The sequence below is a fragment of the Microtus pennsylvanicus genome, chromosome 5 (genome assembly GCF_037038515.1).
Source record: "Microtus pennsylvanicus isolate mMicPen1 chromosome 5, mMicPen1.hap1, whole genome shotgun sequence".
Lineage (NCBI taxonomy): Eukaryota > Metazoa > Chordata > Mammalia > Rodentia > Cricetidae > Microtus > Microtus pennsylvanicus.
In genome coordinates this window covers 122,658,610-122,680,876 of record NC_134583.1, presented here as the reverse complement: position 1 = coordinate 122,680,876, position 22,267 = coordinate 122,658,610, and the positions used below count along the sequence as shown (strand labels likewise).

General features: G+C 40.8%; 2 protein-coding genes across 4 annotated transcripts in view; both read left to right on the top strand.

The window, feature by feature from the left end:
- Positions 1–11,907, top strand: part of Chuk (component of inhibitor of nuclear factor kappa B kinase complex) — a 36,586-nt gene extending 24,679 nt beyond the window's left edge. The window contains exons 15-21 of one of the 2 annotated variants that reach the window (XM_075974162.1): positions 708–817; positions 2,142–2,191; positions 5,827–5,923; positions 6,380–6,527; positions 7,595–7,728; positions 9,521–9,620; positions 10,611–11,907. In XM_075974162.1, coding sequence (XP_075830277.1) covers positions 708–817; positions 2,142–2,191; positions 5,827–5,923; positions 6,380–6,527; positions 7,595–7,728; positions 9,521–9,620; positions 10,611–10,640 — 669 coding nt within the window. In that variant the 3' untranslated portion in view covers positions 10,641–11,907. The remainder of the gene's footprint in view (positions 1–707; positions 818–2,141; positions 2,192–5,826; positions 5,924–6,379; positions 6,528–7,594; positions 7,729–9,520; positions 9,621–10,610) is intronic. The other variant, XM_075974163.1, reaches the window with a different exon arrangement.
- A 3,751-nt stretch (positions 11,908–15,658) lies between these two features.
- Erlin1 (ER lipid raft associated 1) overlaps positions 15,659–22,267 on the top strand; it is a 32,712-nt gene continuing 26,103 nt past the window's right edge. The window contains exons 1-4 of one of the 2 annotated variants that reach the window (XM_075974164.1): positions 15,659–15,744; positions 15,985–16,108; positions 17,699–17,780; positions 21,436–21,482. In XM_075974164.1, the coding sequence (XP_075830279.1) occupies positions 15,996–16,108; positions 17,699–17,780; positions 21,436–21,482 (242 nt within the window). In that variant the 5' untranslated portion in view covers positions 15,659–15,744; positions 15,985–15,995. The other variant, XM_075974166.1, reaches the window with a different exon arrangement.

Below are 22,267 nucleotides of genomic sequence, written 5' to 3'. Positions count from 1 at the left end.
AGCCTAAGCTACATAATACTGCTATCTCATTAAATAAACAAACGGTTAGCTTTAACAAAATTACTTTGTAGTGAAATATTCAGTTCTACGAGCATGACAGATCATTCTCTACCTTTTTAAGTGTTTTTTTTTAAACAAAACATAATTCTTTATTGATTCTTTGGAAATTTCACGTCATGCACCCCAATCTCGCTCACCTCTCAGTCCGTCCATATCTGCCACTCACCCCTGCAGTAGCCCCACCCCCAAATTAAACAAACAAAACCCCACCTTGTTCCTCCATCTTTCCAACACCTCTTAGTGGCTTCCCGAGTTGCAGTGTGTCATGTAGTATACTCCCTTTGTCCACACAGACTCACCAGCAAAATGTTCATTGCAATGAATCATTGGTCTGGTTCAAGGCTTCTGGCACACCATCATCACTGAAAGTCCTCTCTGATGTCCTGCTGTTGCCCTGAGTCATGGTGCGCAGAATCAGTCCCTTTGCGCACTCCAGCAGGTCATAAATGGGGCAGCTCTTAAAGTGGGCCAACCAAAGGCCCAGGATGTGGGTCTGGGTGGTAGCTAAGCTGGTTGGTCCTGGCCGTTGGGTGTGGGACACAGCCAGCTTTTCTAGGCCCATGCCATGGGGGCCAGCTTTTCCATGTCTTTGGTGACCATTGAGCCTTGTTTTATATGGCAGTCATTTTCTTTGTATCATATTTTAGGTTGGTGTCATTGGATACCTTGAGGATCAGATTATGTCTTTGCATACTGAAATCATGGAGCTTCAGAAGAGCCCCTATGGAAGACGCCAGGGAGACTTAATGGAATCTCTGTAAGAATGTATCTGTGCTATTGGTCTTGATTCTGTAATTATCTGTGTTGTTGTTCTGCTTATATCTGGCGGGATTAAGCCTCTACATGGTGTAACTCATAGTTTTTCTTACTCCTAATATGTTTCTATGATATGATTTTTTTTAACATTTTTTCGGGGGTGTGTGTGCACACATCACAATGTGTACATGTAGAGATCAAAGGACAAAATTATGAGATGGTTCTCCCCTTCCACCATGGTGGGCCCAGGAATTGAATTCAGGATGTTAGGCTTGGTAACAAGTGCCTTTGCCCGCTGAACCATCTCTCCAGCCCTTAAGATATCTTAAAAGGAAGCTATTTCTTGCTAATAGTAAGTTTTGGAAAATAATGCTCTGGATTGTTCTTTACTATTTTAAAAAAGTCTTTTTCATGTATTTTTTAAAGTATATTTAAATTACAAATGTTTTCTCATTTACTACTCTTTTGATTAAAAGTATGTCTTAACTCCTCTATTGAGGTTAATTTCGTAAGTGTCTAGATTAGAAACTTCAGATTTTTTTTTCTCTAATAAGAAGCCATAATTTTTTTCCCATTTAAATGTTTGTGGTACATGGGTGTTACATTTGTGGTGGGAGACTAGAGCAGATATACAGTATATAAAAACTTTATGTTCTGAGACCAAGGAGAGGGCAAGCACTTGCTGCTCAGGCTTGAGGACCTGAGTTTTGAATCTCCAGGACCCACTTATAAGGCTAGATGTGATAGCATGTCTGTAATCTCAGTGCTTATACAGCAAGAGGGAGACAGGCAGAAGCTTGCAGGCCAGTTGGCTTAGCACAGGCAGTAGCACACAACAGGTAGACCTGTCTCGGGTAGACAGCAAGGACAGACACCCAGTTTTATCTTCTGAGCACTTGACATGGAATACGCACACAAAAAGATAGAACACACAGGCAGTTTTTGTTGTTGTTGTTTTTGTTTTGTTTTGCTTTGCTTTGTTTTAGCTCTATGTTTTGAGGACTTGTAGTCTTTGTTTTTCAAGGCAGGGTTTCTCTGTGTAGCCTTGGCTGTCCTGGAACTTGCTCAGTAAACCAGGCTGGTCTTGAACTCACAGAGATCTGTCTGCCTCTGCCTCTCAACTGCTGGGATTAAAGGTGTGCATCACGACCATCTGGCATAAGGACTTGTATTCTTATTATTCAGTGAAATATTCTGCAAAATATTCATTGATGATCTGTACTTGCTTAAAAACTGAATCTTGTCCCAATATTATTCAAGTTATGTATTATTAGTCATTAAGTTACTTCCACATACAGAGACATTTTTGTTCTCTTTTATTATAGGGAACAGCGTGCCATTGATCTCTATAAGCAGTTAAAGCACAGACCTACAGGTAAGACACTTCGATCACGATATTTAAAGGCATTTTAGAATGCTCCCTAACTTACAAAGTAAGTGAATTAATTTTAATTTTTTTTTAAACTTCAGAGTAAGATCAGCTTTTGATATTGTTATTGCAACATTTGTGCTGTAATAACTTTAAATTTAGAAGAATTTAAGAGACTAGAAAGAGAATGTAATAAGGATATTAAAGTAGAAAAGGTTTTAAAGTGAAGTGAAAATAGAGAAAAAAGAAACTCAAAAAAGAAAAAGAAACAAGGAAGAACACGAGAAGCTGAATTTAGACTCCCAGCATTCACATAAAAGCCACACATACCAGCACCCTCTGTGATCCCAGCAGTTCTAGGAATGTGGGGACAGGTGGATTCCTGTGACTCAGCAGCCAGTCTAGCTGAAACAGCAAGCTTCAGGTTCAGTGAGGTACCCTAGCTCAACAAGTAAGGTGTGGAGAGCTGTCAAGGAAGATAACTGAAGGTAACCTCCGGCCTCCATACATACATAGCCTCCCCTAACAAAAAGGAAGAAACAGCCAAAAACTGTATAAAAGGGCTAGGGGAAAATACTGCTTAAGTTAGAGAGGTTGGAAAGAATTCAACACAATGGATTCTGGGTGAAATAAGAGAAGAAACTCAGTCTATTCAGAAGCAATTTGTCTTGAAAAACCATGCCTCCACCATTACAGGTCATTGCTCATAGGCCCTTGAGCAAAAATTCATATGAACATCTGCCAAATACAGAGCATTGTCTGCTGGAAGGGATGTTCGTTGGAAACCAGAAGCTTTGAATTCTAAATTGGGCTTTTTACTGACCAAATAATCTTCAACACTTCTCCCTGTTTCTCTTTCCTTTTTGTGCAAAACAAGTCGAAACCTAGCCTTCTAACTCAGTAAGCTTTGGCAGTATATTTGACAGAGTGCTTATGAAATGCTTTGAAAACAATAAAGTTGTGTGTGTGTATGTGTATGTGTGTGTATTGCAAAACACTTTTGTTTTAGTTAAAATATATTTATTTTGAATGATTACATAAGTAATAAAAGGGATATCTTTGCTCCTGAATATATATTGTGTTTTAATGTTTTATATAACTTATATAAAGTTTCCAAGTTTTATACCTGAAAATTTATAAACATATAGCTACATATACAACTTTATACATTATTTACACTCTTTAAAAAAAACAGCATGCTCTCAAGCACTGTTTAAAAAAATTTTTTTTGAGATTTTATTTTTACTTTATGTGTGTGGGTGTTTTCCTGTATGTCAGTACACTCATACAGAGGCCAGAAGAGGGCATTGGATAGGACCTGGGGTTCCAGGTGACCATGTGGGTGTTCTGAACCTCTGGAAGAACAGTCAGTTCTCTTAACTGCTGAGCCATCTCTCCAGCCCCGTATGCTGGTTTTTGTTGTAGTAGAATTTGTTCAGTTTATTGCCATAAATACTTGTGAAATACATGCCAGACAGGCACTTAACTTTATTGGTGGTCAGGTTGTTTAGATGTGGTTTCCTGCAGAAAGTAAAATCTGAAAACAGTGGAAACTAATTTTCTTTGGCCTTTTCTGGCAAAAGCTGAAGTTCTGATGTCTTTACCATTAAAAGAGCTAGTTTTATGGGAAACCTCTTGGGTTTGGTTTGTGGAATTTATGAAGGACTACTGTTTGAAGAAAAGTGTTTTTGGAGCCTTGTATCTGCTTGGGTAAAGGTATGGGGGAGGCAGAGAAAGAGGCAGATTCTGGGAATGAAGCTGGGCTTTGAAGAGGTTTCTGGAGTGATTTTTATTATTTAAATTTTTTTAATATTTAACTTTATTTTATGTGCATGTGGTATGAAGGTGCCAGATTCACTGGAACTGGAATCAGACAGTTGTAAGCTGCCTTGTGGGTGCTGGGAATTGAACCTGGGTCCTCTGGAAGAGCGGCTAGTGTGCTTAACTAGGGAGCCATTCTACTGAGCCATTCCTCTAGCCCTGGAATGCTTTTTAAAAAGGAGAGTTTTTTTTTTCTTCTCTTGCAGTACTGGGGATCCAATATATATACCTTGTATATGCTTGGCAGGCACTAGCTCTACCTCTGTGCTCCAATCCCACAGCTTTTCAAACCTCTTGAAACTCTTTCCATAGTTTTCTTTTCGGGAGTAATACAGAAAAACATTAAATGAGGAAGTTGGTGCAATTATTTGCAAGTATTAGCAGTTTTTGCTTTCAAGGTTCTTTCCCAGGAAAATACTAGGGTGAAACATCAGCACTTTTTTGCTCATTTAAACTTAAATTGTCATAATCTGAAATATAATAACTAATGCTAGTAGTTTTAAAAACTGAGATACACTTATAAAGTATAGAACTCAATGTAACCAACAACCATCCCATTTGAGGACATCTGCCAGATGCCAGTTGGCTTTATGGTGAATTTCTGGGTGTCCACTGATCGCTTTTCAGTTTGGTTTAAGTCAGCTTTTTTCAGATGAAGTTTTTGTGAGCTGTAAACAGATGGATTAGCATGAAATTCCAAGCAACCTGGTTGAGGCAGTGAAAGCCTGACTGCCCCACTGTTCTAAGTAAGCAGTGTTAGTCATGTAAGAAAGCTAGTCTTTTGACCAAAGATTGCGTCTGTATCTGAATTTGGGTTAGTACAGATTAAAGATCAACCAGGCTATTCATCTCAAACACAGGCAACTTAAGTCTCTAAAGATTAAACAGATACAACCATGCATAAATTTACTTTTTATAAAATATGTCTGTGGGTATGGGTATATATGCTACATGTGTAGGGGTACCCACAGAGGACAGAAGAAGGCATCAGGTTCTCCTGGAAATGGAGTTATAGACATTTGTGAGCCAGCATCTAACATGGGTGCAAATATGGTCTTCTAGAAGAGCAACAAGGGTTCTTGGTAACTATACCCAATTTTTGTGTAGTTATCATTGAACTATAGAGACAGAGAAAAGGGAGAGAGGTTTTCTTCAGAAGTATAGTCACAGAAGCATGTACAAGTAGTCCTAATGAAACTCAGATTCACCAAACAAGACTCGGGTCACATCATTGGTCTGCCTGTCACTGCTGTCCTATCGAGTGTGAGTAGACTGTTCATATCTCCCATCAAAAGTTTATAAATTAAACTTTAATTTAAATTAAAACTTAAATTTAAAAAAATTAAATTATCACTGGGTGTTGGTGGCGCACACCTTTAATCCCAGAACTCGGGAGGCAGAGGCAGGCGGATCTCTGTAAATTTGAGGCCAGCCTGGTCTACAAGAGCTAGTTCCAGGACTGGCTCCAAAGCAACAGTGAGAAACCCTGTTTCGAAAAACAAACAAACAAACAAAATATATATATATAATATATATTATAAGTATACCTTCAGTTCCTTAGACTTTATATATAAATCATGGGATTGAAGGATAAATTATGGGAAGGTGTCAGGAGCCCCTTTCCACACCATGACAGACCATTAGTCTTCTGTAGGTGATCACAACTTCTGAGATATCCTCAAGGGCAGCATTCCAATAACAAATGGAGATGTTTTTTAGACTACTTGCAGCTTTTAAGCGTTTTTAAGGAATTTTTTGTTATGAAGTTGCTGTGTTCTGCAAAAGGAAGTTATAAAGGTACTAATTGAAGTCTTCCCTAGATCACTCCTACAGTGACAGCACAGAGATGGTGAAGATCATTGTGCACACTGTGCAGAGTCAAGACCGTGTTCTCAAGGAGCTGTTTGGTCACCTGAGGTAGAAAATTGCTTTATTTCGTCCTAAATGCCTATGTATTTGTGTTCTTTTAAAGTATAATATTATTCTCTGGTAAATAATAGTTGGGTCAATGTCTTCAAAAGCATAGCCATTTATAAGTCCTGAGTATATGTTACTTTTTACCTTATTTATGTGCATGGGTGTTTTGCTTGCATATTTGTTCCACGTGTGTGAGGTTAGAAGAGGGCTTCTGATCTGGAACTGGAGCTACAGATTGTTCAAATTGCCATTCGAATGCTGGGAATTGAACCCAAGCCCTCTGGTAGAGCAGCTAGTGCCCTTAACCGCTGAGCTATCTCTCGAGCCCTATATTCATTGTTTTTGAGATCAGTCATGAGTATGATGCTGGTTGTGGTCCTTTTCCTCTGGCTTGGGAGTATGTTGCACAGTCTTGAGGGATGTGACAAGTATCTGACACTGACTTCCTCTCTCCAGCAAGTTGTTGGGCTGTAAGCAGAAGATTATTGATCTACTCCCCAAGGTGGAAATTGCCCTCAGTAACATCAAAGAAGCTGACAATACTGTCATGTTTATGCAGGGAAAGAGGCAGAAAGAAATATGGCACCTCCTTAAAATTGCCTGTGTAAGTAATTATTAGTGAATGTAATACTGAATTGCTGTTACTTTATGCCAAAGGAGTTTCTGTTGCTTTGAGCTATGTCCTTTGAGTGTTTATACTTTATATTGGGTACACATGTTCCTTGTTTGGTGTCTGAGAGATTATATAGTTAGGACTTGTAGGTGAACTTTTCTATCCCACTAGCTAGTTCCCAAATAACTATACAAAAACTTACTATTAATTATAAATGCTTGGCCAATAGCTCAGGCTTGTTACTAACTAGTTCTTATATTTTAAACTAACCCATATTTCTTATCTACACTCTGCCACATGTGGTACCTTTTTTAACATGTCAAGTTTATTTTCTCTCTGCATCTCCTCTCAACTCCTGAGATGACTCCTCCTCTCTTCTTCGTCACGCTATTTTTTGTCTGCAAGTCCTGCCTATTATCTGTCTGTCCAGCTATTGGCCAGTCAGCTTTTTATTAACCAATGAGAGTAATACATATTTACAGTATACAAAGATTTTTCCACAGCAAGGACTTGTGTATTCTCATTCTCCTTTCCAGTCCTGGTAGTGCTGGTGGTATGTGTGTGGTTTGTTTCATTAGAGACAAGAGCTCACTCTAGTATAGACTGGGAGCTCGATTGTACCTTACTGCAATTTTCCTGCCTCCTAAGTGCTGGGATTATAAGTGTGAACCACCATATCTAGTTAAATCCCTCTTTTATAGTTCTTCCTGCCCTGGATTGCTATGGTTGCTTGCCCAACTCTTCTTGGAGTAAGTGCATCTGACTTGTTTATAAGTCAACCCTTGTTCAGCTGTTCCCTTCCTCCAAACCAAAACTGGATTAGAGAAATTAGATTCATTAACTTTTAGTCAAGTGTTTTAGTCAATGAAGAAAAGGGACAGTGATGGTACAGTTAGTAGTGATGAGAATAGTTTTGTTTACAAATAGTCAGTTGTGCATATAAATAATGATTGAATTATAAGTCTTAAGAGTATGGTTTTTTTTTAAATGGTATGAATCAAGAGATGCTTGCCTGCAATTTATTATGTGTGTGTGTGTTGTTCTTTTTTTTCCTTCAGACACAGAGTTCTGCCCGCTCTCTTGTAGGATCCAGTCTAGAAGGCACAGTAACCCCTCCAGCATCAGCATGGCTTCCCCATATGTTACCAGAACGTGACCGTCCTCTGACATGTGTGGTAACTCCTCGCGATGGGTGGGTTCACTTTGTAACAACAGATAGTTGTACTTCAGAGTGGGGTAGGAGCAAGACAGTAGAGCATGGTGGTTAGTAATGCCTTCTGACCAGGGGTCAGTTTTGACCAACTCAGCACTTAACAGTGCTAAATAATTTATTTGTTTTTTTAATGTTCATATATTTTCACTTTAAAATGAGGCTGTCTTATAGGATTGATATGAAAATTCATTTGGACAATGTATGTAAAATGCTTGGGAAATAGATTTCAGTGTTACTAATAACTATTAGCTCAGTTAAAGTTCGAAGCCATTTCTGTTATTGGTGTATCATTTTCCATTATCCAAACCATATGCCTTTCTTAACCATTTATCTCTATGAGAAATTATGCATTTTTTGCAATTTTCATTTTTTTTGGTACTTGAGTTCTTTTAATAAAGAAGTAATACCTACTTTATTTTATAACTTAGTATTTCTTTAATCTTATATTTTCAGTGCTTTAAATCATTTTGCAAATAAGAACTCAGATTTGCAGCCCTGCGTTGTCTTTAGTTCCTACTCTTCTGCTAAAGCTGAATGACTGTCCATCTCTGTTATTTTCTCAGCGTAAGGTGTGCCGTGTGCAAGTGGCTCTTTGCTAGCTTGTGTATTGTCGCTTTTCTCACAACTAATGGAGACCTCCGCAGCACCAAGCATTTCCCGGAAGTCTGCCCATAATTAGTTTTGCAGAAGTGCACCCATGTTACATCTCTGCTCAGGAGGTCATGCAGTTGCATATTCTGTACTCTGCTTTTATGAAAGAAAAAGCACATGACAGGAAGGCAAGCTGATATCAGGTATTTTATTGTTTAAAGAAAGCAAGTTCCAGTGTATATCTTGGGGGTCACCATATATGTGGCCCACTATGAATGCATATACAAGTATAGCAGAGGTTGTGACTTGTAGACTTCAGGAAATACTCTATTAGAACTGAAGGAAGTAAAATTTAGCACATCCTAACCCTTCATTTTCATTAAAGGCATATAGGCTTGGTAGGGATGCTAGTTCCAAATATCGGTTCTTGTAAGTAGCTTCCAATTGAGCGTGTAGTTGTTTGCAACGTACATTTTCTGATAAAGGAAAGCTGATCTTAATTACCAAGATTAGGAAATTGTTGCCATGAAATTTCCTCTCTGTCGGATAATAGCTGAATCAGTGTTTAGTTCTAAGCTGACAGTGTAGAGAAGAGGAACTGGACGTCGGCAAAGGATCATGACAGGACATGTGGGAGAAACTGGAATCAGGGCCTCCTGATTTCTTCTGCTGTTCTTAGCGGTTGGCTTGCTTTTTTCCATTGCTACTATCTGTGATTTCCAATCAGTTTTTCTCTTCCCTGGATTTCTGGAGACCATAAATCCTCCCCTGCACACACACTTTGTTTGTGTGTGAAGTGAGCATGCTGGTGTTTTACTGATTGTAAAAGGAAAAAGAAATCATCAGAAACAAAACAAGTGCTATTTCACTTGTCTGCACCAAGGGGCTCTTCCCCTACCCTGTTATCTCTTCAGGGAATGGTGAGCAGTTACCAGTGCCACCTGTCTCAAGGAAACCTGATTAGAGTTGCAGTGGCCTTACTAGGGAAGGCAGAAGTGGTGGCTTAGATGAAGTGGCATATTGTGTCTGAGTGGGAGGGATGAAGAAACTGAAGATGGCAGCAGTCAGCTTTGCTGGGGTGTTGGGTTGCAGAAAGTGGTCATCTTGACCTAGAAGACCAGAACATAGGCAACACTCAGGTGCTTTTTTTGCTGAAATAGTTTGCTCTTTCATCCATCAGAGGGACGTTAACACAAATGATAGAAGAAAATCTGAACTGTCTTGGCCATTTAAGTACTATTATTCGTGAAACAAATGAGGAACAGAGCAGTAGCATGTCGGTAAGTTTTGCATGATTATGGGTGTGTAACATATTAGCTATGTTGGATACAAAAGGTTTAATTTTCCATGTTGGCCATGTCTGGCATTTGGGATATATGTAGTGTATAGAACTCAGAGGAAAAAACATTTGAGAAATATTTTGAACCTTTTGTTATGCAGGGACATTTATCCTGGTTTCATCGCTGTTGCTGTGATAAATTAGCCTTTAAAAAGCCACTTTAGAGGGGTTTATTCACCTTAAAATTACAGGCTATGCACCACCCCATAGAGAAGTCAAAGCAGGAACTCGAAATAGCTAGACATAATGTTTACAGTCAAGAGCAAAGAGAAACAAACTTGTATATTCCTGAGAGTACTCAGCTCACTTTTTTATTTATATATTTATACAGTACAGGGTGCTGCCTACTTTTAGACACATCTTTTAACGGAATCAAGACAGTCCCCAATATATATGCACATGCCAGCCTGGTCTTAACTGTCTTTGGGAGTATCTTCCCAGGTGATTCTAGGTTGTGCCAAATCCACAGAACTAACCATCTGATGGGTAGCATTGTATCATCAGTGAACATCAACAGTAGCAGTTTTGGTCAGATTTTCTTTACAACGTGACTACTGAGTAGAATGGATGCACCTTTTTACTCTATAATTTTTGTATTTGATGCATATAAGATCAGTTATGCTGATACTTAATAAAAATGGTTGTATCAAGATGAAATTGCTGTGAACTATTTTTGCTAATACCAGGAAAAGCTTCTCTAAAATTTTAGCAAATTCACCACTGCATTGAGTCTTGATGCCAACCCTTTCCACTTATGAATAAATACTTTACTCAAATTTTTGAGAACTTTGAAATATTTTTGAGATTACTGTAGCTTTTATAATTCTTAACTTTTCAAATTTTGATTCTAAAATGTCATAATATTAAAACTTTAAAAAGTGAACTTTGCATCCAGATAGCTTCTAATTGTCATTTTCGTGCCTGTTTTTAGAATTTTGATTGGAGTTGGTTAACAGAATGACTTGCCATTTGTTCACTGTCCTCAAGCCTATGACAGTTGTTTCTGCGCATGTTCGACATTCACCTTTGCCCACTGAAGCCGTTCTTCACACACCAGTCAGCAGAGGAAACTATGAAAGACTTTACAAGCACAGTATCTTGAGTCTTTTATAATGATTGTGACCTCTGAACAGACAGAATTTTATTATAGACTAATGAAGTTAATTATTTTTAACACTGCTGTTATCTAGAGAGATCATTAGTAACCTGCTTATCTTTAAAATTGACAAAATACTACTTGTTTAACTGATTAAATATATACATATTTTAAAGACAGGGTTTCTCTGTGTAACAGCTCTGACTGTCCTGGATCTTGCTTTGTAGACCAGGCTGGCTTTGAACTCACAGAGATCCACCTGCTTCTCTCTCTTGAGTACTGAGATTAAAGGCCTGCACCACGACTGCCAAGTCCAGTGTTCATTTTACGTAAAAGTTGCCTACCCATGTTTCTGTGGAAGAGACTGCCCACAAGTAAAATTATTTCCTGAAGACTAGCCTGTCTCCTTGTGTTGTTCTTAGGAAGTGCTCTACCTGGCTTCATAAGAGAGTTAGATGAATTCCATCTCTAACCACACATGTAATAGTGTCCTCTTCTTAATAAGGGATTGCACATGTGTGCCTTTGATATCGACTGACCATAATGAATTGTATTGTATTCTGTATGTATATGTATTTAAGGTGTACATTTAATAATATGAAAGAGGAGATGCCTGTTAATTTATAATGTATTTGAAGGTTGTATGTTTTTGCATTTGTAAAAATGGGTCACTTGTTTAAACAATCTTTTGTGTTTTGTCATACAAGTTTTAAAAGTTTGCATTCCTTTATTTGTAATTATACTCTCGAAATCCAAGAAGTTCTGAAAACAAGGTTTTCCTAAGCTTGGTAACAAAATTCATTTGCTTCTGGATCTATTCTGACTTGAGACTGAATCTGTTTATCCCATTTTGTGTGAATGTTCATTTATTTTACTACATAAATATTAATGTGTTTGATTACTGGGGGTGCTGCCACAAACTCTTTTGAGGGTTAATGTAGTATGGTATATGCACCTTTCTAAAATCTGAAAATTTCATAATTCTGAAACATCTAGACTTAGGGGTTTCAGATAAAAGATTGTGGATTTCTGCCTTCTGTTAAATAATTTAGAAGGTGTTACTTTGTTTAAAAATGTGAAATGCTTTTATATCCTAGTTTTTCACTTTGCATATTAAATGATTTTAAAATTGTTTTGAATCTCATTTCTAAAAGCAGACTATAGTACCACAGGCTAATACAGACGGAGAAACTGGAAAAGGGTATGTGATAGGATAAGAGCACAAATGAGTACTTGGTGTGTGTGCACATGCATATGTGTGTGGAAGCCAGAGTTGTGATCTTCAGGAAAACTGCCCCAGTTGTAGAGAGAGTCTGTTATTGGCCTGGAGATTATCAATTAAACCAGGTAGAGTGGGCCGTGAGCCACAGGGATCTTGTCATTGCCTGCCCACTGCTGCAATTACAGGTGCCTATCACCATATTGCAGAATATTTGTTTACACTGTGAAGATGTCTTTGCCAAGGCGCCTTCTAATTGGTTTAATAAAGAGCTGAATGGCCAATAGGTACACAGGAAAAGTTTAGGCAGGACTTCTGAAGATAGAACTCCAGGAAGAAGAAAGGCAGTAGCCAGCATGGAGAGAAAACAGTAGGTAGATGGAAGAGAGGTAATGCCACATGGCCAAACATAGATTAAAAGTTGGGTTAAGCCGGGCGATGGTGGCGCACGCCTTTAATCCCAGCACTCAGGAGGCAGAGGCAGGCGGATCTCTGTGAGTTCGAGACCAGCCTGGTCTACAGAGCTAGTTCCAGGACAGGCTCCAAAGCCACAGAGAAACCCTGTCTCGAAAAACAAAACAAAACAAAACAAAAAAAAAGTTGGGTTAATTTAAATGATAAGAGCTAGATGAGACAAGCCTAAGCTAATAATAATAAGTCTCCTGTCATTATTTGGGAACTGGCTAGCAGGGCAGAGAAAGACTCATACATATGGTGTCCAACCTCCAGGCACATATTTCCATATAGGGCCTGAAAATCTGAGGAAAAAAAAGGAGGAGGAAGAAGAAGAAGGAAAAGGAAGGAAGAAGGAGAAGAAAGAAGGAAAAAAATGGACACGACTGAGAAGAAGAAAGAGGAAAGGAGAAGGAAGAAAAAACAGACATGACTTCTTAGTGTCTCAGTGCTTGTGGCTTACATAGGCTAAGTAGAAACAGTATGGGTTCAGCAAATTCCTCAAGCTTGGGCAGGTAAATGCTGCTCCTAGCTTGTAGCATGGGCACAAGGCTCTCATAGACCTAAGTGAGACTGAGCCAGCCATCAGCACAGAGCTCCACGGTGGGTTTTAGGCTTGGCTTACCTGGTCAGAGAAGGCTACAGGTGTACAATAAAGAGGTCCAGGCTGGAAAAACCTCTAAATAGGTAACAGTAAAAAACTGGGTATGGACAGTAATAGAAAAAATAGTTTATAAAAATAATAAAGTAAAATTTTAAAGAAAGTAAAGTAATATAAAAACATCACATAAGGATGGAAAATGTAGATTAATCAAAAGATGTTAATCTACACGGAAGGGTCAGAAAGTATTTTGCTTTTATTTCTGTTGTCTTAAAACAGCAATAACTGTCTCACTGCATAGACCTGGCTGGCCTGAAACTTGCAATGCAGATCAGGCTAGCTTCAAACTTTAGTAATATCCTTTCTCTGTCTCCCAAGAGCTTGGATTACTGGAGTGTGCCACCTCACCTGGCTGACTTGAAAGTTAATACAGGCAATTCAGTAAAGGCATTTACCTAGGAGTCTGAATATGTAATTATTGTTCATTTTTTTCTCAGAAATCATGTATTTTTTAAGTATAAAAATTTATCGGTTGACTGGGCAATGGTGGCACATGCCTTTAAACCTAGTACTGAGTGTAAACAGAAGTTTCTGTCCTTCCTGGTCTCACAGCCATTTCAGTCCCAAAGAAACACACAGAGGCTTGTATTATAAATGGTTTGGCTTATTGCTCAGGCTTATTCCTAACTAGCTCTTACAACTTAAATTAACCTAAGTTCTTATTTATGTTTAGCCACATGGCTTGGTATCTTTTCTCAGTGCAGAATTCTCATCTTGCTTCCTCCGCATCTGGCTGGTGACTGACTCTGCCTTTCCTCTTCCAAGAATTCTCTTGATCTGGTCATCCTGCCTATAATTCCTGCATGGTTACCGGCCAATCAGCATTTTATTAAATGACAAATGTTTACTGTGTACAAGAGCATTATCCCACAGCAAATAGGGAAGCTGAGGTAGGCGGATCTTTGTGAGTTTGAGGTCAGCCTGGTATACAGAGGGAGTTCCAGTGAGTTCCAGGACAGGCTCCAAAGTTACACAGAGAAACCCTATCTCCAAAAACCAAAATAAATAAATTTAATTAATTAATAGAAACTGTTAGTTCGTTAGTACAAGTATTTGCATAGGTCCATTTTGATGGGGCATGAATGGAGTGATGATAGTACCATAACATTTGGCAGCTGTTCTTCACCCATTTGTTTCCCAGCTTCCTGTCTTCACTCTCAGCCAAACTGCTTTCTGGTATTTTCCTGCACCGGAGTTCAGAAATCCTTCTAACCTTCTCAAACTTGTCCAGTTGTCTCATTTCTGCTTTTAGTAAAATGGGATGTCTGTATTTCCCACGTGTTCTTATATCTCTGAACTCTACCCTTTTCCTCTTTGTTTTGTAATGCACGCACATTGTGGGTTTTCCCCCTACACTTTATATGATTATTATTATTATTATGTCTGTTGGTGTGTGATGTGGAGCAAGGACTTTATGTGTGGGGATCAGAGAACAACTTCTTGGGGTCAGTTCTCCATTTTTCACTTCTATGTAGGATCGAGGGATGAAATGAAGTCATCAAGCATGTCCACAAACTCCCTTATCCACTGAGCCATCTCACCAGATCCATGTGGTGTGGAATTTTAAAACCTGAAATGAGAAAAAATGTCTCAGGGAACTGAGATGGCTCAGGTTAAGAGTTGTGGTGGCACACGCCTTTAAACCCCGCACTCGGGATGCAGAGGCAGGTGGATCTCTGTGAGTTCGAGGCCAACCTGGTCTACAGAGCAAGTTCCGTCCAGTACAGGCTCCAAAGCTACATAGAGAAACCCTACCTCGACAAAAATAAAAAAATAAAAATAAAATCAAGCACGCGTTGATCTTCCAGAGGACCCTGGTTCAATTCCCAGCACCCATGTGGCAGGTCACAGCAGTCTGTAACTGCAGTTCCTGGTGATCCTGCCCTCTTTTGACTGCTGAGAGCACTAGGCACACACGTGGTGACATGAGTGCAGGCTAAACACCCATACATATAAAAGTAGTCTCCTTGCCATCCAGTTCTTCTATCAGCCGAAAAACGCGTCCCGGACTTCCTAATTCTGGTTCTAGCCTCGCCTACCATACAACTCCTCTCCACCTCGCCGGCACTCACTGTTCATTTTGGCCTCCTGACAAGACAATCCCGACCCCCACATTCAGCATAGATCATTCTGTTCCTGTTTCTGGGTGGCTTCAGAAAGCACTGCTACATTTTGTAGCGTTCTAGCACAAAATAGTCAGCCCAAGCTTGAATGATTAACACAGACGGAATAGCTTCTCCACTGAACTCAAACCCCTCGTTACTGGTAGTTTCTAAGGATGTGTACCTGAAGGACGTGGGTACCTTGCCCAGTTAGACTAGGTACAGATCACAAAAGGATGAAAGAATAGCCTTCACACTGAGGGACTGAGCCTCCCGCATTGGAGCGCCCGGACAAGCCCCTGGCCCAGGGGTCGACCCCCATGCAATAAGGGGCTAGGAAGAGCCGCGCTAAGTGCGCCTAGGCCAATTTTGTCCCGCCCGCTCTCCGTCTCCCGAGTGGCGGGCGGGGGTTGCGTCGCGTGCGTCCCCGCGCAGCCGCAGTGCCGGGAAGGTGGGCGGGGCCGGCTGTTGGCAGCAGTTGGCGGGGCCGGGAGGCGGCTGCACGTGCGGGCGGGGGCGATGCGTCACTGACCGGTGAGGCGCGGCTGAGGGGTCGCGGTTCTGGTGCCCGGGGCCACGGCGGTCCCCAGTCGGAGCCTTCTGCTAGGGGAGCCGGGGAAAGGGTGTCACGACTTGCACCGAGCCGGGGCCACGGGCGCGGGGGTTGGCAAGGGGAGCTTGGGGCCGGAGCGCGGGGCTTCCCGCCTCCGCCCGCGACCGTCCGCGGGCTCTTCCCAGGGTGGGCACTGAGGGTCCTGTCCTTGCCCTGCCCAGGAGGAACGAGGATGAATATGACTCAAGCCCGGGTGCTGGTGGCCGCGGCGGTGGGGCTGGTGGTGGTCCTCCTCTACGCCTCCATCCACAAGATCGACGAGGGGCACCTGGCCGTGTACTACAGGTGAGCGCCCCGTGCGGGCAGCGCAGCTTCCCGAGCAGAGATCGGGTCCGAGGGGCACCGTGAGGTCTGGCAAGTTGTTCCCTCCGCGGCGGCAGGCGAGCGCTTCCACCCCTAGGAAGCGCTTTCCTCCCAGCTGTTGGGAGTAACCTTTGGCCGGGCACCTTTCAGGAGGCGGCCAGGTTAGTACTAAGTTCGTTTTGGGCAGAGGTGGGGACTCCTGAGGAGGGAAGGGAGTAGTCCCTGCCATCAAGGTGACTAATTCCAACTCGTAATAGTACGAATAGGTGTTTCGTCTGCTGTCGATGCTTTTTGGGATCTCGCTAAGTCCTCCCCCCCCCCCCTTCTTCATTAAAAACCTCCCAGATCTGGTTGTGGCTCCCAAAGTCTTAATGACCATAACAGTGCTATGTCCCTAAAGAGACAAATATCTCCTTTCTCACTTTTTCCAAGTCAAGGTGAGGAAGAGTGTGGGCCATATTGCCGTCTAGTTGATTTGGCATGGCTTTTCTTCGGTATAAATTACCACCAGCTTCTTTTGGTATAAACTGATAAGAGAAGCCAGTTTGTGGAGAAGTCGTGATAATGGTTTAATCAGAAAAAAACAGATTTTTGGTTATTTCCATCATGCCCCCCCCCAAAAAAACCCCTGGGATTTCTACTCTTGGATCCATTCCAAATCCTAGAAGAAGTACAATTTTAGTGGTATGTCTTAACAGATGGAATTCTAGCATAAGAAATGCTAGCTTGGACCACATTTCCGTACAGTTTGTCATTGTCCTTCTGACAGGAAACGCACAAAGAGAATATATCGAGATACCACTCCTCCAAAATAAGTGAGGAACCTGAAACAGTCCATCTTCTTAACTGTGACTTTCAAACCTGTTTGTATAGTCATTAATGTGTGCATTTACTCTTCATTGTGTAAAATAGGATTTTTTGATATATTTGTGCCTAAACCCCTACCCTTCATAATTTCCAGGGGGGGGGTTTCATAGTTCACATATTCCAGAATGAGATGAACCAAGTCTTCCTCACCTATGCTCTCAACCCTCTTGCCACCCATCTTTTCATTGCTATTTTTTGTTGCCTTTATACAGAAACTCTGTTCCCAGGGTTTTAGTGATGTTTTTTTTTTAAAAAAAAAAAAAACATTAACCGTAGAAATTTTCTTCCTTGAAAGCTTATGTTTTCCTCTTTTTTTAAAACTTGGTGATTAAATGTATTGTTTTGACTTGGCCTCCTGTTATGTGCAATTAAGGTGCCTTAATTGAGAGTCATTAGAATTTTTCCATAAGTATTTGTCAGAAGCTAAAGACCGGAGAGGATTTTTGCGCCCAAGAGCAGTGCTAGAGACTCAGAGGTGGTTGGTGGAGCTTACGAAACAAGGTGCAACATTGGCAGTTGACGTTGATGCATTTTCACCTTTCTAAGGGGGGGGGGTTATTTTAAGGAGCGTTGTTCATGTTGAGTAACTCTTGGGACTAGTAGATTAGTAACTTGAGTAATAATACATGTTTGTTATAGCATTTTGGAATTGGAAAGAGAATTTCTCTTATTTACAGTTTTGTCAACTGAACTATCTTTTTGCAGGGGAGGAGCGTTACTAACTAGTCCCAGTGGACCAGGCTATCATATCATGCTGCCTTTCATTACTACGTTCAGATCTGTGCAGGTGAGTGATTCCTAGGGCTTCCAGATAGACAGGTGTGACAGGAGTTGCCACACTGTGGGTGGAGATGGGTTTCCTTATTGCTTAAGCAAATGTTGGTATTTACTTAAATATGGAATGAAAGTTCAGAGTACAACTGTCATAGCACAAGGAATGATTTCGAACCACTTACCTTGAAATGAAAGTGTGGACTAGGCAGCTTGTCAAGACTGACTTCTGCCCTCTGTATAATGGTATTAGCAGATTTTCTGTTACTTCAGTCAAAATAAAAGTAAAAATTCAAAAAATAACTAGAAATACAAATCAGTGATTACTTGGTTTAAGACTGTTTGGTTTCCAGAGAGGCAGGCTCCTAGGCTACTGTTAACATGGAGGAATGAATTTTTATACACATCTTTTGTATGTAAAAACTCACAGTTTTGCCTGGTGCATTAAACACACAGCATTTCAGACTATTTGAAATAAGCATTTGGTTCTTGCATAAAGTATCTTGGCTATAGGACATCCTTAATAAATGTAGTTTGATATAACAAGATGGCAAAATAGAATTGGGCTCTAGCTAATTTTGCAAACTCAATGATCATAAATCTTTGTCAATTTTATCTACCATCTACTGCAGATCTTTCAGGAAACAGGGAAAGTCAATGTTATTAACATTACCACTTAAATTTTCAGCTTTCTGCTAAGTGAGAGTGATTGTGAATCTCAAACTTTCCTGTGCCTCTCTGGGTTAGGGAAGAGCTCTGCTATTAAAGAGAAACCGGAAGGACATGGTGCTCTCTCCCTAGTCACAATGGTTTCCAGATTGGCTTCTCATATTTTAGTCAGACTTTTAAGTTTTTTTTTTTTAATTTAAAACCATATTTTATGTGTAGCAATACAGTTTACCTACTAAACAGCACTGTGATAGAATGAATTGATATAGTTTTAAAAAAAAGAAAAACGGGAAATGTTTTAGGTTATGAGACCCCTCCCCTAGAAGAGAGTGTTTATATTACTTTGTGTCCGCTTGGTGGATGTATCAGCAACTAGCATTGCCTAATTCCTGCTGTACCTTTTACTCTTTCATGCTTTGGCTGATGTTGTCATTCTTTATTCACCATCTCTTCCTCTTTTCTGGCCTGCCCTAATCTTGCAGCCTTTTTTAGACTCCTCCCAGTTTCTTTCCTCTCCTGATGTTAGCTCACTAGCAGCTTTTAACAGTCTTTTTTTTAAATTATTTTTTATTATTTCTATTATTTTATTACTTTAAAAAATACCAATCCAAATTCCCACTCCCTCCCCTCCTCCCACTCCCCTCCCACTCCCTCTACACACCCTCCCATTCCACCCCTTCCAATCCTAAGAGAGGGTAATGCACCCCGCCCTGTGGAAAGTTCAAGGCCTCCCTGCTACACCTAGGTTGAGCAAGGTTTACAGTCAAAGAGAATAGGATCCCATGAAGCTGGTACATGCAGTAGAGACAAATCCCAGTGTCACTATCAGTGGCCCCTCAGTCTGCCCCAACTGTCAACCACATTCAGAGGGGATTGGTTGTTCCATGCTCGTTCACTCCCAGTCCAGTTGGAGTTCGTGAGCTACCATTAGCTCAGGCAAACTGTCTCAGTGGATGAACCTCTCCTGGTCTTGACTTCCTTGCTCATACTCTTACTTCTACTCTTCAGCTGGACCTTGGGAGTTCAGTCCAGTGCTCCAATGTGAGTCTCTGCCTCCGTTTCCATCTGTTGCTTGACGAAGGTTCTATGGTGATAGTTAAGATAATCATCAGTCTGACTACAGGGCAAGGCCAGTTCAGGCACCCTTTTCCTCTATTGCTTAGGGTCTTAGCTGGGGTCATCCCTGTGAATTCCTGGGAATTTTTCTAGAGCCAGGTTTCTTACTAACCCCGTAATGGCTCCCTAAATCAAGATATCTCTTTGCTTGCTCTCATATCTGTCCTTCCTCCATCTCGACTATCCCATTCCCTCAAGTTCTCCTCAATCCTCCCCTTCTCCCCTTCCTTCTACCTCCTGTCCCCATGCTTCCAAATTTTGTCTGACGATCTTGTCTGTTTCCAATTTCCAGGTGGGTTTATATGTGTTTTTCTTTGGGTTCTCCTTATTACTTAGCTTCTCTAGAATCATGAACTATAGACTCCATGTCCTTTATTTATGGCTAGTATCCACTTATGAGTACATACCATATTCGTTCACCGTATGAATAATAGTAAATAGTATATAGTAAATAGATTTTTAAATTTTCTTGCCTCCCAGAAAGCTGAAAAAGAACTGTATAACATAATCAAAGGAATTAAGGAAAACACCTTTTCCCCTCCAGTGCTAAGAGGTCAACCCTAGGGCTTAAACTCAGACCCTTGAGCATTCTAGGCAAGTGTCCACCACTGAGCCTGTATCTTTTGTGTTTTCTTTCCCCAGATTAGGCCTTGCTAGTTTCCAAGGTAGTATGAAACTATTAAGTAACAGGGGCCATATTCCATAAAATAGCCCATTTTGTGTGCTTAATAAGGTGTACTGTGTCCAGAATATACGGCTGACCTATTCGAAACTTTAGCATACACAATAAGAGGTCAATTCTGATACAAAGGTTGGTGTGATGTGGCAGAAGAATTAAGAACCAGATTATTGGTTCACTAAGGAGGAAGCAATATTGGTGTTGGCACTTACATTAAAAGGCCAGCTGAACAGAACGTGTGAGAGAACAGTAGGTCCTGAATGAAAGCACCAGCTCTAGCTTTGCTGTTGAGTTCAAGGGCAGCTTTGGTTCATCAAGTTCTTTTTTTTTTTTTTTGGGGGGTTTTTTCGAGACAGGGTTTCTCTGTGGTTTTGGAGCCTGTCCTGGAACTAGCTCTTGTAGACCAGGCTGGTCTCGAACTCACAGAGATCCGCCTGCCTCTGCCTCCCGAGTGCTGGGATTAAAGGCGTGCGCCACCACCGCCCGGCCATCAAGTTCTTTTGTGTGAAAATAGTTACTCATCATCAGTGTAAAGAGTAATAGTGAGGAATCCAAGTTCAGAACACAGACCTTAGTCAGAGTGTCACTTGTGAGTGAGCTGTGCAGTTTGCCATCTCAAGCCAGGTCTAGGCAATAAGACACTTAAGGAAAAATTTTCTGCCTACTAGTCGATAAGACATTGAATATTTCTTAGTGCATTTTGAGTCCAACCTTCCTCATAAAACATGTAGTACTCAGGTCTTTGTAGGTATAGAAAGAAATAGCTAACTTGATAGCTGATCTCAGAGGCTGAATTCATGGCAGGACTCTCTTGTACTTACTAGCAGCAGTCTCCAGAGATTCCTCTCTGGGATCAGCAGGGTTTGTTTGTTTGTTTTGGTTTTTCAGACAGGGTCTCTCCTGGAGCTTACTATGTAGACTAAGCTGACCTCAAATTCACAGAGATCCAGCTGCCTCTTTCTCCAGAGTCCTGGGATTAAAGGTGTGCAGCACTATGCCTGGCCAGATGAATATTTTGTTGTTACTGTTGATGATGATGATGATGTCTTTTTTGTTGTTGTTATTTTTCTCTGTAACAGCCCTGACTGTCCTGGAACTTGCTCTGTAGACCAGGCTGGCCTCAAACTCACAGATATTCCTACCTCTGTCTCCCAAGTGCTGGGATTAAAGGCGTGGAAGTTTTAATGAGCTATTTTTTCCTTCCCAGACGACACTACAAACAGATGAAGTTAAAAATGTGCCTTGTGGAACAAGGTAAGTTTCCTCCTTTGTGACTGACAGCCCTTTATTTACTTTCTTCATATTTATTTATTTATTTTGGTTTTTTGAGACAGGGTTTTTCTGTGTAACAGCCCTAGCTGTCCTGGCACTAGCTCTTGTAGACAAGATTGGCTTTGAACTCAGGGAAATCCACCTGCCTCTGCCTCCCGAGTGCTGGGATTAAAGGCGTGCACCACAACTGCCTGGCTTACTTTCTTTAATTCTACTGAAGTTCTTAGAGCAGTAGTCACTTGAGAAATGTTTGTTTGTTGTGTTTTTGAGTCAGACACACTCTGGCTTTGTGTCCCTGGTTGGCCTGGGACTTAGTATGTAGAGTAGGCTGGCATCAAACTTGAAGCAGTCCTGCTGCCTGTTTCCCGAACCCTGAGATTCCAGGTCTATGTCGACATGCCTGCTAAGACACTTCCATGTAGCCATGACAGCAACAGAGATTTCTGTGCTGTGAGTTACTTGAATGAAGCTGCAAATGGGAGCATTCCATCTTAGGGTGTTAATGAAAAGATTGGAGTTTTAGACAGGCAGACAACTGTATATTAGCTTTACCATACCTGTGTTACTATTTTAATTGGCAGGAAAATGAAGCAGAAAGTATAGAGTTCACATAGTCCTTGCCCTCTGCTGACACCTTGATTAGCTTCTCTAAGCTTAGTTCCCTAAAGTCAGGGAGTAAGATCTATGTTACAGTTATTGTTAGAATTTAAAATTGTGTGTGTGGCCCAGAACTTGTCCCTAAATTGATGCTTAATAAAAGATTACTT